This window comes from Pholcus phalangioides, unplaced genomic scaffold (genome assembly GCF_987345545.1).
Source record: "Pholcus phalangioides strain wild (caught in Gottingen) unplaced genomic scaffold, Ppha-v1.0 ptg000015l_1, whole genome shotgun sequence".
Classification (NCBI taxonomy): domain Eukaryota; kingdom Metazoa; phylum Arthropoda; class Arachnida; order Araneae; family Pholcidae; genus Pholcus; species Pholcus phalangioides.
This window is the reverse complement of record NW_028301608.1, coordinates 7,551,907-7,572,563: the sequence shown is the minus strand read 5'-3', so window position 1 is coordinate 7,572,563 and position 20,657 is coordinate 7,551,907. Positions and strand designations below refer to the sequence as shown.

Below are 20,657 nucleotides of genomic sequence, written 5' to 3'. Positions count from 1 at the left end.
ACTAAAAGATGACACTGAGGCTGTAAGCCGGATACAGCCTGGATATTGGTGGGGGAAGTAAATGTAATTTTTGCCCCCCCCCCAACTGTTAAATTTGATAATTTTATGTGTCTTTGCTTCCCTAAAAATTGGAATTATAGGGGTTAACCCCCCCCCCCCCCCAAAATCATGTGGTCCTTGTCAGCTGCTCGAATTTCCGCTTGGAAAAATAAGGCATTTGACCAAGCAGCAGCACGGCAACTGCTATTTATCACAGCACCATAGCCCATTAGCATGGAATGCCACTATGCACTTAAGAGCACTCTGCCTGGTGGGCCCAGTGCCGTCTCAACGCATGGGCCCACCCGGGCACGGCCCGGGGGGCCTCAAGGGAAAAGGGGCCTCAGAAAAATTAGAACCGGTTGAAATTTTCGTAAATTTGTCAGGTAGGGCCTCAGAAAAATCACTTGGCACGGGGGCCGATGATGCTCTTAAGACAGCCCTGGGTGCGCCCCACAAGTTAAGATGGATGGGGAAATATGGGTAATTTATTGAAGAATAAGGCAATCTCTTCCTTCTTCAATTCAGAAAAAAATGGGCGAAACATTACAAAATGCCTGATAATTAATAGATACCCGCTGCTGAAAAGCACTGTTATAAAAATGCACACACATTAACACTTTCGGGTCTGAGCTATTTAGACTATGTTTGTCCCTGTGGACTGAGGGTTTTTGGCACTTTTCATGATTTTTCAAAAATACTTAGAATATAAACATCTCAACAGTTTTTTTAGCTAGAAATTTCAAACTCTTTTCTTTCAAATATAGCAATTATTTAAAGGTACTAATAATTAATATTTAATGAGAAATAATTAAAAAATGATGTTTTAGTTTTAAAAAAGTTCCGCATAAGAAAACATTTTTTAACATAAAATTTCAAACAATTCTGAATAAAAACTTATCCAAATGTTGTACAAATATCTAGAAATGGTCTTTTTTTTAAAAAATCATCTTGTCATCAACAAACATGGCTACCTTACCTAGGAAGACAAATCAAATGTGTTTCAACTATACTTACTTCTACATCATTTCATAAAGCTACAAGCTACATCGGTTGGCTGCTCTGCCACATATATATATATATTTATTTATTTTTATTTTTTTGGAACTAGAAGATTTATAGATTATGTTTAAAAACCCTGGGAACATATATATATATTCAGCCATTTTATAGCTGCTAGAGTTAAAAGTAGTACTTAGACCCGAAAGTGTTAAAAACAGTTCTGCTTTGGTTGGAAAACAACTTTTCATTTTTAGTGTACTGGTGGCATCTGTTGTGAATATGTGTAAGGAACATAGCCAAAGGTGTGCGTGGGCATGGTTCCTTATGACCAAATTTGGGAACTTCTGGATACCATACTTCAGTGCTTTTTCCTGCACACTGAGTACATAAATAATTAACAATATCGCTACTTTGGAATTTCTGCTGCCACCTATGAAATATAAAAAATACTGATGCCCACTTAAAATGTATTGCATAAAAAAACAATATTATATGATTACATAAATACAAATATTTTATGAGCAAAAAATAATATTAGTTAAAATATCCAGTTTACTTCAAAATTTTAACAGTTACTGTTTGTCATTATAAAATATCAGTAAAAACCGCCAAGGAGGGCCTTACCTTCGCAGATTTTACTGGTATTATTTTATAATATGCAAACAATAACTGTTAAAATTTTGGAGCAAATTGGATATTTCAACTGATATATATTATTGCTCATAAAATATTTATTAATATCATATCCCGTACTGTTTTTTTAAATGGGATAAATTACTTGGAAACCCGTCGCCAATTTCAATCAAATAATTATAACAGTTGTGTTTTTTATTTGATAGATGGCAGAAAGAGTTCTAGTTCAATTATTTTTTTCTTATGTAATATAAAACTGTACTATATAGTCATTTCCAATAATTTCTAGGAAGCGTAGTTTTGCTGATAAAATTATATTTCTATCCTTATGGGTGTCTAGGTCCTCTTTATCTCCTCCTGTTCTCAGGTGTTTTCATGTTGACCATTGACCTATGGCCCTCTGTAAAATCCTCTTTTGAACAAGAACAGGAAATGACGGGGTGGGGATGAGCCGCTGTAGTGGTCGAGTGGTCATAAAGTGTTGGACTCGCGTTGCGAGGTCCCGGGTTCGAACCCCATCATTGCCACAGTGGTGGTCGGCTAAAGTTGGTTTTCTGTGGTTCACAACTTCAAGGCGCGAATGGAAGCCGATCTGCTCCTTTAAAAAGTCTCGCCACAGAAAGCAACAGACCTACAAACATTACAAATGTAATCCAATCACAACACATCACTCACTTCACTTCTGAAATATAGATGGTAGCACTGAAAAATCAAACAGCATTCAGACTGTTAGGTATTTGGAATATTTGAGATATCTTTCTCTCACTTAAACATTTCTGTGCACTCTGTTGCAATAATGTCCACTCTGTTATGGGAAGCATTTTTGCAGTTCACAGGCAGAAAAATTTAAGAACACTTCAAACTAAGATGTTAAATTACAAATTACTAACACAAAAAGTCATAAAAAAGCCAAGGACATAGACCACAATTAAAATTATCTTACGGGTCAACAGCAGGCTTACAAATTGTGGAGGCAATGTATGAAGGCAAGGGTGTGATGTATGTGTCAGTGTGGATGCATGTGTGTATAAAAGTAAAAAAACCCTTTTTGTGAAAATCGGGATGTCCATGCTCATGAATTTTTGCGGATAAAATGCTAGCACAACCATCTATTGTTAGTATGATTGTTATTAATGTTGGCTTATGTGTTCTGCGCCAACATTGGCTGGACCTGTAATCGATACTATTGGTAAGAAGATGAAAAAATTTAAGAGAAAGAATTAGTAATAAAAATTATATTAGTAATGTTATATTACATTATAATTTTAGAGAGTAGAGAAATTTCTAAATACTATTCTTTTTTTCAAAAATTAAGGGTTTTTTGAGGAGAATTTTTTTTGATAGATTCAAAAATGATGAAACTATTATTATTGCTTATAAGTTATTTAGTAATATCATACTATATATTGGTTTTTTTGGTTTTTTTTTGATGCAGCACACTAATCAAAAACTGGTCACCAATTTCTACCCAAGAATTATAACAGTTGTTTTCTATTTGATAGGTGGTAGCAGAGGTTCTAGTTTAAATGATGTTACTTATAAATACAGGATGCATATACATAGCTAACAGAATATCACGTGTTACTGACGAACCGTTGATCTTAGAGGCATATACTTCCAATAATGTGTGGACCTTAGATAAGTCATTAATATTCTAAGGGGCTGTATTGTTGCTAAAATTTAAAAAAAATTGACTTTTTATACAAACACCCTGTGCTGAAAAACTCAATTGGAAAGTTGTTGCCCTGTCTACCCTGAGGCCAATGAAAAAAAAAATCTACGTTTCTAAGTGCAATATTCACTGGATTCAAAAAACAGAAAAGTTGGGATAAAAACATCATAAATGAGAACAAAACACATTTTAACCCCATCACTTATCCCCCCCCCCCTCCCAGCCTCAAATAAATATGAGACCATCCTATGCATTCATGATGCCCACACAATAAAAAAAGCACAGTCTCCCCTCGTTTATCACTCTACAAAATATTGAAAATCCAAATTTTTTTCAAAGATCAAGGAAAAACAACTTGCAATAGTTCATTTGAATTCCTGTAGATGGCAGAAAAAACCAGTAAATGTAATTAACGCAAACGTCCAAGTTTGTTTCTAAAAATCTGAATTTTTGAACCAAAAGCTGGTTTAAGAATGTCATTTTTCATTTCATCAGGAAATTATAAGTAAAAAAGAATTTCGTTTGGAAATTTTTTATCCACTAGAAGTAAGAATTCTTGAATTGCACAATTGCGTCATAATCAGGGTTTGCTGGTTTTTGAGGTATGATCATTTTGACAGTCATACACTGATGGAGTAATTTTCAAACTTTAGATCTATAATACGAAATCTCATGAAAATTGGGAATGTTAATTGTATGCTGTCAGATGATGTGTAGTAATTTAATTTTGCAACAGAATAAAATCTGTGCAGACCAAAAAGTTTATAACATTAAAATTAATATTTTGTACTTAACAATAAATTAATACTTCAAAACATAAAACATTGTAGTCTGCATAAAAAAGTTTATTGTTATTCAATATAACTATGATAAAAAAATGCATATTCAAATATCAAATACGTTGATTATAAGATTAAAAAAGCATGATAAAAAATGCATATTCAAATACATTAATTATGTTCAAATACATTGAAAAATATAATTTTTATGTTTTTTCACAGTTTTTACCAGTTTAAACCTATTTTAGGCACTTGTCACATCAAAAACCCAACCTGGGTTACAGCTCATTTTATATTTGGCAGAAAATTTATGATCATTCCTTGTTTAGGCAACAAAAACACATCTTTCAAAGAGACGTTTTGCTGCTCCATGATAATTTGAGAATGATATTTAGTATACTTTGTTTCAACATTCTCATCTGTATTGCTAATAAGCTTAGAAACATTTGTTAACTGCACCTGTCCTTCGCTAGGAAGGTATTTTGATGTACCAGTAAGATCTACAATGCAGCAACAAGAACCAAAATTTACAATAATTAGCAGACCTAGTGCAGAAGGTGTGGATTCTAGAACACGAATGTATGAAAAAATATTACCATCAACATAAGGATATTCAATCAAACCGTCAGCAATGACAGTTTCTTTTCTGATGTCCATAAGCTTCCTGAAGATTTGCAGGGTGGAAAATTGGTCTTTTTTCAAATTCTGAACAATAAGAAACAAAGAAAGACATTTTTTTGCAAATAAAATTAGCAATGCAATACACATATTAAAAAGTTTAATAAAATGTAATTCAGTTCAACAAACAAGGACATGGACATGAATGGTCATGAATTTCATAAACCTCGGTCTATCATCATGAAGAGAATATTTTTTCCATTTTACTTCTGAAACTGTCAGAATTTTATTTTATTTATCCTTTTTTTGTGTAACCTAACTGCTTGAGCATATGAGTGTTGTGTATGCTATGTGTATTTTTTGCCATCTATCTTCCAAGTTCAAAGTGAGAAACTGGCATTGAATTATTATTTTTCTGGATGTAATTTTTGAATACTGAAAATCTGTCATTGTGGGAAGCTAGCATAGCATTTTTGTAAATCAAAGTTTTACAACTCGAAAGTAATATCAATTTCAGAAGTACTTCAAGATATCAAAGTTTGACCATAGTAAATTTTTATACCACTCAGGGAAAATAAAATTGTGTAGGAAGTAAAAGTATTGTCAGTAGATTTAACAATTAGTATTACTCTACAAATGTTTTACTAACCCTAAGTTCTTTTGAGGGGAAACTTTTGATATTGAGGATGTAGTCTTGAGCATAACTAACTCTATTTAGGAGGAAAAAGAGTTTATTAAAATTGTAAAAAAAAAATAATTTTTATCGTGAGAAGAAAATCATAATAAATACTACATACCAATAATACAACTCTTTCAATAATTCATTTTTTAAATTAATAACTTCAAAATATGTTTGATTTCTTTGTCTCAATAGGTTTTTCTTTCTAAGGTCATAATATAGATCTACATTTGAGAATGTTCAAATGAATGAATAATCTTTTCTTTTGTTAGTGTGCAAAATTCATATAAATGCACATCTGTTGTATTATCGTAGAATTAAAATGCAAATAAAAGAAAACTTCAAAAAAAGAATGAGTCACATTGTTTACCTCTACATTGTGTCCCTACAATTGTGTTGTGAAATTTTTACAGAACTCCTTGGTTATATTGATAGAATAATAAAAAAGAATAAAGATATTTCAATGCTACACATTTTATAATCTGGAACAAGTGCCATCCAATTAAAAAAAACTTCAAATAGTTCCTACAACATACACACACATGATATAAAGGACAGAGAGGCTGTCTAATTGTGATTTCACATCTTACACATTTAAAATCTGCATTGAGAATGTCCTAGACTAAGGGTGTCAAACTTGCGGCCCATGACGTCCCAACAAGATCCGAAAAATATTTTTTGTAATTAAAAAAAATTTCAAATTATTGGTTTTAAAATAAAAAACATGAAAAATTTCTACTATGTATATGAAATCGGCTACATATTTGCGAAAAATTCCAAGCGTTTTAGCAACGGTTTCTTGGTTAAAGAATGGATGATAAATGCTGCAGAAAATGTGTCTGAAATATGTTTAAGCATTTCAAATGCTCATCAAACTCACTGGACAATAATTGAACACTTTTTATTCTTTTTACACTTTTTATTGCACGCTTCTCTATTACCCTTTTTAAACATCAAAACCACATTAGCAAGCTTCCAATCCCCTTGGGACAATACTCTCAGCAGCACTACTCCTGTAAATCTCTGCAAGTGCCATTTTTTAGAAGATTTAGGAAAATATATGAGCAAGCAAAGCACCAGGACCAGATGCTATCTATCCCAGGGTCCTCAGGCAATGTGCTAATGAATTGTTGGGACAAGTTGCATAGATTTTCAGGAATAGTGTTGCTGAGGGGTATTGTTCCAAGGGATTAGAAGCTTGCTAATGTGGTTCTGATATTTAAAAAAGGTAGTAAAGAAGCACTGCCCAATCATCATCCAGTGAGTTTGACGAGATCCCTCTCAAAAATTTTGAAAATTAATTATTATCAAAAAAGAATTGGTGAAGTGGATATGTGAGAATAATGTTGGATAATTAGCATGGGTTCAGGAATCCTTTGCTTCTATGATCACATGACTAAGGCTTTGGGTAAGGGTAAAAATGTAGATGTTGTTCACTTTGATTTCCAGAAGGCATTCGATCGGGTCCAACATGGTAAACTCTTGAAGCGTTTACATGAGATTGGGATTGGGGGCAACTTGCTGAATTAGATACAATCATGGTTGAGAGATAGAACCCAACGGGTTATGGTGAATCGGGAATTCTCTGATTGGACAGTCACTAGTGGAGTCCCTCAAGGAAATGTCCTTCGCCCCATACTCTTTTCACTTTTTATCGATAAACTCGATCAGGATATTGATGGGATTTTTAGCAAATTTGCAGATGATGTGAAGCTAATGGGGGTAGTCGGGAATCAAAGCGATAAGGAGCTGCTCCAAAAATCAACCTAAAAAGAATTGCAGCGTGGGCGAGTGAATGAAGTATGTCTTTTAGCATGCACAAGTGCATGGTCACTCATTTTGGTTTGAACAACTCACATTTCAATTACAAGTTGATGGTATTATTTTTCCATGGTCAGGGCAAAAAATCGATTTGAATGTTCGGATTCATTCTCAAAAAAAGCTGTATGCTGCAAGGTTTTGGAGATCAAAATAGCTACAGACAAACATAGACTTGGTTGAACAGGTGCAGGGAAGAGTTGGCACACTGAGCTTGAGTTATGAAGAGAGATCATTTTTCGAAGATTTTTACATTACAAGAACACAAGAGTCAGGAATATAATCGAAGTGTTCAAAATTTTCAAGGTGATGGATAGGATGGACCATGAATTATTAATACACCATCAATCAACTGCTTTGACAAGGGGGCACCAGTATCGATGGGTAAGGGACAATTCTAGGTTATGATGTCACAGGGAATTTTCCTCTAATAGGGTTGTTAATAGGTTGTTAATAAATGGAATAGCTTACCCCCGGGAGTAGTAAATTCGAACACAATTGGCACGTTTAAAAAGAAATACGATAAACATGTTGGGGTAAATCGAGAAGCTATCCATACTTAGAATAAGACAACCATAAATATATTTTATGGGCATTGTATAATATTTCATCATGTATATATATTGTTTGTAATTGCATTTTAATTGGGTAGCTGTATTTTAGAAACATGTGACATACATATTTGTTATGGGCATCTTTTTCCTTAGCCACCTCATGGGGCATTTTGCCTGTTGTGGCCTTGTATTGGTATTTTATTTCTTTATACCGAGACATAATGTGGTCAAAAAAATAATTTCTAGCATGGCCCAGGTTTTCTTTGACCACCTGTTTATATTTCTTCTTTGAAACAGTGGCAGGCCATGATGTAGTGAGGAGGAGGTCGAAAGAATAACAGCAATAGGTGATAATTTGCATGACCAGTAGAAGTAATGTTTTCAAATGTACAGTGTTTTCTAATAGTGCTCAAGAAAATTTTGGATATTCAAGATGTTTAGAAATCGTTTTATTTATGAAACCCCAAAAGGGGGAAGATAGTTTCAACGTCCTGGCGAATCATATCATATTATGTACTGAGGAAAAATATCAACTTTCCACAAACAAACTCGTAGCAGTGAAAAAGGATGGTACATCAGCAATGATAAGAAAAAATATAAATTTTGCTTCAAGACTTACTGAAAATTGATGGAAATACATTCAGAAAATTCCTGAACTGCAATTTTTCTATTTTGTCATTTATCAGCAAAAAGTTGGAAATAAATAGCAGTGTTTTCAAGCCCTGGACGAACACTTTGAACTTCACCTGATCCAGATGACTCAAGCAACACTTATTCCAGCAATTTCTTCAAAACTTAACAAATTTGATGTGCAACCTCATTACTTTGGGAAATACTTCGACTGACTTGTCACAAAGTACTAAAAAACATTTTGTTTCTACTTTTACACGAGTTAAAACTATTTATAGAAATGAAACATCTTGATGTTTCATAATGATAAGACACGAGTGCTATATTTAGCACTCTTAATTGATACCGGCATTACAGGACATTTGAATGACTCGATATCCAATTTCAAGGAAAAAATCAGCTAATAATGCATATTTTTTATGCACTGGCAAGGTTTATGTGTAAATTTGATTTGCTCAAAAGCATAGGTAAACACAGAATTTTCTCGAGGGGAGTTTCAGATTTTTCTCCCTCCTGTGGGTGGGTTATGTTTTTCCCGGCAAAATAACACTATAATCTTGACTCGGGGGGGGGGGGGGTTAGAACTCCAAACCTCCTACCTTTGTGTATGCCAAAGCTCAAAAGACATTCAGAAAAGAATATTTAAAAATTTTTTTCTACATGTCGACAGTTGATCAATAAAAATCTTGATAGTAAGTAGGTTTTCAATTGAATTAGTTTTTCAAATGTTTACAATTAATTTTTATTACCAATCATAAATAAAAAAATTTTAATCAATATTCCACAAATTCCTTTATTACTAATTTTTAATAATTGGCGGAACACTTGAGAGGTAATTATGAAGCAAATGACCCAGTGCCCAATCAAGTTTAATACCCATGTCCTAGGGAAACAAAACACAAATATTAATTCTTCCAAAGCAGGACTTTTGGCCAATCAGCTTGGTGAACCATCATAACGTCAAGCAATGTTTTTAGGAACTTAAGACTTCCCGACCCCTTCAGGGTAAAAGTGTACCTTATCCATCTAAGGAATGTCCAAGGGAATGTGTGTAATGTCCCTAAACTTCTGTTCCCACGATATGTGAGATACTACTTCACAAGTTGAAATAAAAAACATACTCTATGCATAACTTTCATTTTCATACACAGCAATTTAAATTGAATTCAATGGTATAAACAACTGATAATTATTTACAAAAATTGATGTTATGACTTCAATCATAACACAGATATGGCATAAATTCAGATGAATATATATATATATATAGAGTATTACCTCTACATTCACTTTCTTATAGTTTTCATGCACAGGTAACCATGGTTCTTTATGCTCTGTGAATCCAGCATTCACGGAGCTGTTCCATTGCATTGGAGTACGAGCTGGATCTCTCGAATTTTCCTAAAAATTTTAAAAAAATTAAGAACTTACATACATTTATGTATATTTTTTAATATTTGAGAAACATAAAATTTGAGGCTAATTTCATGAAGTTCTTAAACATCACAATCATTAACATTTTTTGTTTAGCATTGAAAAAGAAATTTTGCAATATGATGCTGATTTTTCTTAAGATATCAAAAACTGGTGCACAATAACAAACAAAAATGATTTGAAATTAGTATCGTTCCTATTTCTTATATCTTGGTTACAATCAAAAATAAATTTTTTCCAACAGTTGAATGTATATTTTAATGAAAGCCTTAAGAATAATAAAAATATCTTTCACTATACAATTTTTTTATGGAACACTTTTTTTCATATAAGGTGCATATATCTATTCAAAGAAAACATGAATATTTATGGGAGAAACTCTTGCAGCAAGCAAAACATTTTTGCATATAGAATAAATCTTTTTAAAACTTTTCCATCTAAACAAACAAACCCTGGTCTACAGCCATTGTAAACACAATTTACTACCATTTTACCCTTATTAAGAGAGTGACAGTTGGTTTCAGAAGTGTGTGGTGTACTTAACCAACATAAACTAAGCTAACACTGCGTGGTAGTTATAAGTTAGTGTTGCCATCTACAGGGTACTCTGTTAATGGACCGACAAACTCAGAGGGTTGTTAGTAGACATCAAGAGGAACAAAAATTGCAATGTAAACATGGTGTCGTAAACCATGTTGAGAGGCACTTCAAAAAATGCATGCGGGTTTCGTGGTCACGCTGGAACAACAAAAAGTACAATAATAACTACAAAAGGATTTATTTGATTAATTATTACAAGAGTTGTTGGAAGTGGCGGCCGCTGACGTAATTGCACAATCTACAACGTTTTAAAAACGATTTGCAGACGCGCTCGAAGATACCAAGTATGCTTTTGATGTCTGCCGCGGTGACGACAATCCGCAATCGTGGCAAAGGTAGTATGGCACGGACAATGCCTCATCGGATATTGCTGTCGGTACATCCACTGTGCTAAGCCCGCCCATTGCCATATGCTTGACCGTAAATCAGATGCATATCGGCATATTCCTCGTTTGTGTAGTCAGCCATCATGATACTCATTGAAACAGACACCTAACTGATACATGTGTTTACTACCGAAATAGCGCTAATTTACGTCATCCACAGTGCGTGATCCTACTTCAGTGCATACGTTTCGCGATGCTGCTTACATCAGATATGGTGAGCGAACCCACGAACACATTCAGCGATCAACTGGCATTCACCTTTCGTCTCCTGTGGACTCAGGACCTGCATGCATTTTTCGCGATTTTCACCTCTTAACATGGTTTGCGACACAGTGTTTCATTGAAATTTTTGTTCCTCTTGATGCCTACTAACAACCCTGAGTTTGTCAGCCTGTGTATTTCACACAGTGTACCATTTTACACAACAGAACACCCTGTGTATTTCAAATGGTGAGTGAAGAGTAATGATTGTACATACCATTGTCATCATTTGTATTTTGTGTCTGTTGGTCTCCGTGGCAAGACTTTCTAATGAAGTTATCAGCTAGCATTCACATACCTTGAAGTTGAAAAACTACAGAAAACAAACTTCAACCGACCGCCACCACAATCGCCTGTGGGAACAGAACCCACTAGCAGCATATTTAAAACTGCATACCCCGCCAGATCATGGTCTGCCACTGTCTCAATGAGGAGATTTAAGCAAATTGTTGAAGATGGGCCATGCTGGGAAATGTGTGTGTGTGTGTGCTGTGAACCTAACATGAAGTTTGTTTTAGTGTAATGCTTATTATGTGTAGTGCTACCATTTGCAGGGCTGTAACTGATAGGATGAATAGTGATTTGACCAAATAGCAGAATGCCAGATATTCAGCTGTTATTTTGGCCAAATATTGATTTTCATAAAGTTCATCAAAATTATAAATAAAATTGGTGTTTTTAATTGAAAATGAAATTATTAGTAATTTTAAATGATATTGAATTTCAATTATAGAATTTATTATTTAAATAAATATTAAAAACTTTAGTAATTGAAATATTTTTATTCTCATGATGCTGACAATCAAATTTAGATGATATAAAGTTGAACTTGGTTAATTCAAAATCCAAAGTCACTGGAAAGAAGTTTGATTTATCCAAAATTCAAATTATCCAATTAAACTATCCTGGACCTATAAAAAGGCTACAATTTGCAACTTAATCTTCAACATTCATATTGGAGGAGGGTAATAGTTATAAATTATTAAAATTTTATCATCAGTTACGAAACTGTTTTCCAAATTTTGCTTGTCATTCTTATGCTATCAAGGAAGTATACTCTCGTTACGTATTACAATTTGTACTTTGACTATAAAAAGATTCAGATTTCGAATGGTACACCTTGATCCATAGGTTGAACAGCATATCAAGTGGTACACATTTTTGATGCACTCCGCTGAACAATATTATTATTATAATGTATTATAATATATTCACCACATATTCTCAAGAGATCTTTATGATCTGTCCAGTGAATTTGTTAGTGTGTTAGTAGACATCCATGCCCAAACTGGGATTCGAACCCAGACCTGCACAGTCACAAGCCAGCTCCCTAACTACTGGACTGCCAGGCGGCGATGGGCATTAAATTATAATAGAAAAAATAGAGAAAAACAGAATATTTAAACTTTTGTTTTGAAAATTTGTTGTTTAACAACTTGGTTAAATAAAACAAAGTCTGTGTGTGATTTCTTCCAGAATTTTTTAAAACTAAATTTGCAGATATAAAAATCATAATTTTTTCCCTTCCAACTTTGAATTATCTAAAACATTTTAATTAAACAAGAAATTTTAACATTAGACAGAAAACTCAAGGGGAGTTCGTAAAAGTTTAATTTACCCAAAATTTGAATTAATCAACTTCGAATTAACCAAGTTCTACTGTATTGTATTTAAATATTACTTAAAGAATCAATTTTTTCAACACTTCTCATAATTTTACATCTAATCAAAAATGTCAACCATTATTTACTCTCAACTTGTAATACATCATAAAATTTACTACTTATTTTCTTATTTTACCTCTTTCAGTAGCCTAATATGTTTCTTGTCTAGGTACATCCTTAAGTTAGTGAACTTCTGTAATTCATGTTCACTTCCACCTAATTTCAGTAGGATTATATTTTCAGTTTTATGTTTTCTCTTTATCCTAGAAATTCACCGACATAGCCTCTCTTACAGTACACAATAAAATATAATCAGCAATTTTTAATTTATGCGAAACATTACAATTAATATGGTTTTTTAATGATTTTATTGTGCTTGGATTTACTCACGAATACCTAAGCATTATTCAGCCGAACCAAATATCCGGCAAAAGGGCCAGATACTGAATAGTGGCTGAATATCCATCCCATCTCTAGTAACTAGGATTTTTGCCATTGCCACAACTTTAAAATTTGGTAATTTTATAATGGCCCACTTTTTTCCCACTAAATTTCACCAGCCGGGCAGTTGCTCTCCCCTGCCATCTGCCATAAATTTTTCTAACTATGAGTGAAAAGTAAGGGGCGCAGCAGCCCGGTCGATAAGATACTCGCCTAAAGTACCGAAGGATGTTTAGAGCTGTTGCGAGTTCGATACCCGGTTCGTCCTTGTCAGAAAACTTTCCTGACACAGGGGTACAACAAAAACGGCGACTTTCCCCCATCGAGGGGTTAGCGCACCAACCCCTTGATGAGTATGAAAAAACAAGCCTGCCGTTCGGAATCGGCAATAAATTGTAGGTCCCGGTCTAATTATCCCTCGTGTACAGAAAATGACTATGGTGAGACAAAAATGATCAATGCTGCTCCCTATGTTCTCTCCTGCATACACCTGCATATTCTCGACCGCTCTTCCTTGTTGCAAATATTTCCATCCTTATTGCTGTAATCAGTCAGTAGTATTATTTGCTGGGAACCATGTGAAGCTGCTTTTTTGCAATGGCCTTCTTATATTAAAGGCAAATGTATGATGAAAAAACAAAACTTTCCACTTCAGTTCTTGACGTTTCTTTAAGTTGGCCAGATTTAAATTTCTTTTTCGAGAAACTTTTTTTGGGGGACCTATAAAACATATATATTTTACATTAAAAATACTGTAATTTATTCTCTTGATATAGATCGGGGGTTTTCAAACTGTGCAAAGATTTTTGAAAATATTCTTAAATGGCTTTCGGGAGCCAGCAGAACTAGTAGATAAGCACTGAATAGGGGAAAGGGGTGATAAAAGTTTGGTAACCCCTGTATTAGATAGTTCCATTCTAATGCCTCACAATGGCTAAACAGAAAAAACCAAATGCAGGATTCAAAGGGAAAAAAGTCGTTTTAGAATTTAAAAAAGAATCTAACAATTGTCTCTTTTTACCAATACCTGTTTACCATATATCTCATCCAACCAAACAGGATGTATGGTCACCGTATTTGCAAATGGGATTTTTTAATATACTTATCATTTGGTTACTGTTATCAGAAAACTTGAGTCTCATTGTCATCACATTAAGCAGCACGAACTGTATTATCATGGGAAGATACATGGCCCCCACAAGGGAGGGGCTGACAAGGCTCCAGCCCTGGGGCCCGGGATGATTTTCATCATTTTTTTTGTTTTTTCACGCCATAAATTCACTATAAATGGGCCCATGAAAAGTCTGGTCTGGGGGCCCGCCAAAAGTCCCATCCTAGGGGCCCTGCTCTAGGATGTGGGGGCCATGGGAAGATATATAAGTATTTTGATATTTGAAAGCATTTCATAAACCACAGATGCAGAGTGTGAAAGAAAGAGGGAAAAGTACAGTGTTCATCACACACACAGTGTTCAACACATTCATACAACAAAAATTAAGTGAGAGAAAAGAAGATAATTATAATTAATATAATAATAGTTCAGAAAATAAAAACAAAATTAATTTCTGGCAAATAGTTCATTTGCAGTATTCAAAACGCACATTAGTTGTTCATTCAAAACGCACATTTCATCTACAATATCCATTCTGCACACCAGAAAGTTACGGAATAAAACTAATGATATAGCATAAACAAGCACTAAACCATTTCACAATATGGTTTGAAAGATTTTTTTTAAATCAGCAAGAACAGCAAAAAAATTGATTTCATACAGAGTAAAAAATATTTCTTTATATAATCATTTGGGTTAAAATTTTGAGAATCTTCTATATTGGGTATACTTACAGCTTTTGTACGCAAGGCAAAACTATCTTTCATCTGTTCCAACTTCAAAGGAACATCCTCCATAGTAAGCTCATCTCCATAATATGTAAAAAGCACACCAGGCAACAGAAAAGCTATCATTAAGATTCCATCAACCATGTCTGTTCCTACACGAGATGCCATTCTATGAAAGTCGTGGTCACCAAGCTTTGAAGATAAATCATGCAGAGGATGTTTCATGAAAATTGTGCAAAAGGAATAAAATTTTTATGGTTGATATTAAAATTGAAATAAAATATAAAAACTACAAAAAAAAATCAGAGATTGTGAGAGAAATTTAGTTGTGCCAGTTCCTATTATGAAATTCTAGTTGTGGGGGGGGGGGGGTAGATATAAAATTTAGAATTTTAATACTACCTCCAATCAAAAAATGTCATATAGTAAAATTTGCCTCAATTCACTGTGCTGAAAGAAATTTTTGAATTGAAATAAAATTTATTTAATCCTTTATCTACTGATGGTATACTCAAGCGCCACTTTCTATTTAATTCCATAATGTCCCTTACATACACTGTTGGGAGTTAAGTACAGTGAAACAACGGACACTGTATGAGGCAGAAACCTGTCTCAAACTGAATCAAAATATAGTCTGTTCAATTATTAGAACTTCTATTTGCACCTTTATGAAATGGAAATCTGTCTAAAATGAAATATTATTTGAGTCTGTTGACATTCCGTTTCATACAGGTTTCACGGTATAAAGGCCGCTAACAACTTTATGATTACCAGAAGACAGCACAAGTGTGGGGCAACTAGTTTTTTTGAATACGATGGAGATTTCTGCATAAGGATTTACTTTTATGGTTGCTGTTGTAAGCAGTTATTGTTGCAACTTTACAGAGGTGTTAAAGAAAACTGTTGAGGTGAATGTTTCTAAATGTATTTTTATAATTACTTAGTAAATTCATCTCTTTTTGAATGCTTATAAATTTTTGATTTCCCAAAATTTTCAGTCCATTTCTTTTACCGTCAGTATAATTTTTTTTAATGGTTTTGTAAAGCTGAAAGAAAAATCATTTAAGACAAGGAAAAGACTGGAAAATAATATTTTTAGTTTGATAAACTTACAATCCAATTTGCAGATTTTCCTTCAGGTATTGTATCTATCCATTCTTTGACAGTCCATAGTAATGTTCTACCTGTTGATTCTTTTCGCAGATGTGCTAACTTGAAGTAGAAAGGTATGTCTGAGATGGTTTTATCTTGTGTTCCAAAATAAGGCTTGATAAGTTCAAGTGACTCTACATTCTCTGTCAACAATAACCTAAGAAATATATTTACATGTGTGTGTGAAGTTATTAATACAAATACTCTATACCAATCTTATAACCACAGGCAATGTTTAACATTTTACTCTTTTATCATTTTTTTCAAGAAAAACTTCTATACTCAAATAAATTTGTGGTTTTCTACACATCCTTAACAGAATTGATACCACATCAAAGATTCTTCTTTTTTTTGGTTTGTTTTGAAATCAGTTTGAGAAACAGGGTGTATCTTAATCTCCTCAATCTTGGTGGAATCTTATATGTACTGATAGTAAGAAAATTCAGTTCTTCGTACAGCCACCTGGCAATTAAAAAGTTGCCCTTTCTCTCTTGTATGGAGGAAACATTATGAGCGATGGAATGGTACAGAAATTGGATTAGAGCTTTTAAAGATAGCCGCACAAATGTTTATGATGAACGAAGTGGGCGACCTTCTGTCATTACTGAAGATTTGTTGCAGAAAGTTGACGAAAAATCGAGGGAAAACAGATGCTTTATGATTTCGTCATTATCTACTGAGTTTCTTCAAATTTCCAGAAGTTTTCTCTATGAAATTGTGACTGAACACTTAAATTATCGAAAATTGTGCAATCAAAAACAAAAGACGTGGCATGTTGAGTAAGGGGATCGTTTTGCTTCATGACAATGCCGGCCCACACGTGGCTGATTGGACCAAAAATCTCATTGCCTCATTTTGCTGGGAGCAACTTGATTACTCTCCATACAGTCCAGATCTAGCACCCAGTGACTACCACATGTTCCTGCATTTGAAGAAGCATCTGGGTGGTCAGCGCCATGGTGACGATGATGAAGTCAAATGACCGTGTTGCAGTGATTGTCAAATCAGGGGGGGAGACTTCTATGAGGATGGGATTCAAAAGCTTGTTGTATGATACAATAAATGTCTTATTATTGATGGAAATTATGTTGCAAAGTAGATTTAGGTGCAGGCTTTCATGTAAAAAAAAATTGTTAATGAAAGTCAACTTGTTTTCTTTTTATTTCAAAATGGTAATGACTTATCGTTTCAAAACGGTACTTACTTATCGTTTCAAAACGGTACTTACTTAAAAAACAGACTACGTATTAAGGGACAAACTTGAAGAAATACTTAGCAAAATGATTCAAAGGTGCCTTTTATTAAAATGTTTCTAAATTCTGAGATATGTCCTTAACTTTCCCTTATTTTGTTGGGCTTAGAGGATACAGGACAATACCTTTTTAATTTAAATTTTAGTTAAAAAACAGAAAGACTATAAAAAACTAAATTTTGTATCCTGATGTATATATATCAAACTAAATGATACATCTGAAATTTGCATGTTATTAATATATTATTTAAATGAGCACATTTTTAATGAAAGTATGTTTCTATAACCAACAGTTCAAAAGATACAGTAAATATAAGGACTCAACTTTACACCCTGTATATATTTTTTCCTGTGAAATGCAGAACAAGTGGGAAGTTTTTTGAAAACATAAAAATGAAAAAGGTTGGAGTATGATAGTGCTAAAAGTACGAACAATACAGTAGGTGAGTGAGACTCGTAAAGAAATTATTTAAAATAGTGCAGTGATATCTCGGCTAACGAACGTCTCAGCTTACAAATTTTTCAGCTAGCAAAGATTATTTTTCATGATTTTTCTGCCTCGGCTAACAAACATTTGTTGATATGGATGCATGACTAACATAAAATAGTCGCGCAGTGAGCTGAAATTTAGCGCCAATTATCATCAGAGAGAATTACTGTCACTCACACCTGATTAATTCATGCCCACCTTGGAATCTTTTCACATATATACCTCTTCTCTTTCTGAAAGTTTTTGAGTTACTTCATGTAAAATGAAAGATTCGGCTAATAGAAAATGCATTGAAAAAAAAGAAGCCTATGTTTTCATAGCATCCATTCTTTTAGTGTAAAGATCCCTTTACACATATAATCTTTCCTCTCGTGCCTGGAGCGGGAAAGTTTTTCATGAAGGATTGGACATGGTTAAAAGTGCGGCATTCGAAGAGTGTATTGTCAGATAAAGACACATTCTTGTGCACTCCCTTTCTTGCGCGAAAGAAAGCCCCATTCAGAAGCTTGTTTGTATGTTTGTAAAGGAGATCGTGCGGTGAAATTTGGCCACTTTTGCATGGCGTGTGGAGTTTGGAAAGCACAATACTCTAGGTTCATAGCCAAAGTTTTCCCTGTTGGCAGATCTAATTCTGCTGGTGTTTGCTCGGAAAAAAAACTGAAATAGATTTCAGAAGCTTATTACTACTACAGGGATCGTTCATTTTGAAAAAGAATTTCATTAATAATCAATTTCAATAATTAATAAATGAAATTATTATTGGTTATTTTTGAAATTATAATTTTATGGAAAGAAGAAAAAATACAATGCCATTTTCAAATACGATAATGTTTTTTATTGGCTAATATTAGGCTCGGCTAATATTATAATAAGATAATTCGTTGCAGAATTGCATTCAGTAGTCAAAATGTTTTCCTATATGTTTCTATGGAAAATAGTTTAACTCTTTGTAGGAACTGCTAAAAATTTCAAAGCAACTTTCATAAAACACAGAGAAGCACTGTAAAAAAGATGAATACTGACCAAAAGTTGAAAAAAAACCAACTTCACAATTAAAGGAAAATTTAAAAAACGATGAAAAACTGAACATATTGTGCGCTGTGCAGTCAAGTTCATGATACATAGTGGAAAAAAAAAGTGTGTGATAGGTGGTGTGCTATGTTATACAGTCAGCTCATTTCTCTCTCTCTCTCACACACACATGCAGATGGAAAAAATAAGCTCCTAGAATGTCCAGACTATTTAGTTTGGTATCAAAAATTGTTGCATGCACTGAACTAAAACCATTCAAGTCAAAGGCTTTTTTAAAATGTATTTTCTCTTAGCTTATTCATTCATTATACATCAAATGGCTCAAAATCTTTCTGAAAGAGGTTATCAAAAAGCAATTCTGAGAGGTGGAAAAATATTAATCTGGCTCACGTGACGTTACTCATTAAATTCATTGCAGTTGTCATAAAAGTTTAGCTCACAACATAGCTGTTTTATGAGAGTTGATGCATCCATATCAACTAAAATGTTCATTAGCCAAATCCACATTCATTAGCCAAGGCAGAAAAACATTGAAAAAAAATCTTTGTTCGAAAAATTCATAAGCTGAGGCACTGATTAGCCGAGGTATCACAGTATCTTGTCTAGATACATCCTTCAGTAGTGAACTTGCGTAATTCATGTTCACTTTCACCTTATTGCGGTAGGATTCTATTTTCAGTTTCATATTCTACCTATCCTAGAAATTCACCCAGAAGTAATCTCATGGAAGAGACACACAGCACACATTGAAATATAATCAGTAAATTTTTAATTTATGCAAAAAATTCCAATTAATTTGATCATTTGATCATTTTTGTCGCACCACTGTCATTTTCTGCACACAAGGGCTAATTAGACCGGGACCTACAATTTATTGCCGATTCCGAACGGCAGGCTTGTTTTTTATACTCGTCGAGAGGTTGGTGCGCTAATCCCTCGATGGGGGACTCTCTGCGGCAGCAATTTTTTGCTGGGGTCAAGTCGCCGTTGTCTTGTCGTACCCCTGTCAGGAAAGTTTTCTGACAAGGACGAACTGGGTATCAAACTCACGACAATAAATGCATATTTTGAAGCTTTATTTAAGAGCTCAATCCCCTTTTTTTATTATTTTTCGAATATAAATATTTCTTATATTTTTGTTCCCCCCCCCCCCTCCTGCAGGTGGGATTTAGTGGATTAATAGAGATGTTTGTATTACTATATTTTCAAAATAACCTTTTATCGTAACGTTATTTCTAGATATGTTAAAAGTGTTCAATTTTTTTAGAAATAATGTCCTTCTGTTACTGATATTTCGTTCAAGTCACCGTTTTTTTGTTGTACCCCTGTGTCAGGAAAGTTTTCTGACAAGGACGAACCGGGTATCGAACTCGCGACACCTCTAAACATCCTTTGGTACTTTAGGCGAGTATCTTATCGACCAGGCTACCGCGCCCAAATTCCAATTAATACTATTTTTTAAAATTAGTTTGATGTATTAGATTTACACAGATATTCGGCTGAATACCTAAGCAAGATTTAGCTGGGACGAATACCAAATATTTGTCTCATCTGTAGTTATTAGCTCTTTTTATAATGAGTCTTCCTTCAGGTTCACACTGGACCAACACAATAAGTGATATGGCTGCAAAATAAACACAGATTTGTTAAAAACCTGAATTTCAGGTTTTTTAACCAATCTG

The 20,657-nt window shown here is 33.8% G+C and overlaps 1 protein-coding gene across 2 annotated transcripts in view; it reads right to left on the bottom strand.

The window, feature by feature from the left end:
* Window positions 1–4,174: 4,174 nt before the first annotated feature.
* Window positions 4,175–20,657, bottom strand: part of LOC149075426 (salivary alpha-glucosidase-like) — a 34,726-nt gene continuing 18,243 nt past the window's right edge. Inside the window, exons 8-12 of one of the 2 annotated variants that reach the window (XR_016193990.1) lie at window positions 16,163–16,358; window positions 15,056–15,241; window positions 9,703–9,825; window positions 5,393–5,453; window positions 4,693–4,830 (exon numbers count right to left, since the gene is read on the bottom strand). Coding sequence is in view for 1 of the 2 variants with exons in the window: in XM_089242753.1 (XP_089098879.1) it covers window positions 4,411–4,830; window positions 9,703–9,825; window positions 15,056–15,241; window positions 16,163–16,358 (925 nt within the window). In the remaining variant the exon portion in view is untranslated. Of the gene's footprint in view, window positions 4,831–5,392; window positions 5,454–9,702; window positions 9,826–15,055; window positions 15,242–16,162; window positions 16,359–20,657 lie in introns of both variants that reach the window. The other variant, XM_089242753.1, reaches the window with a different exon arrangement.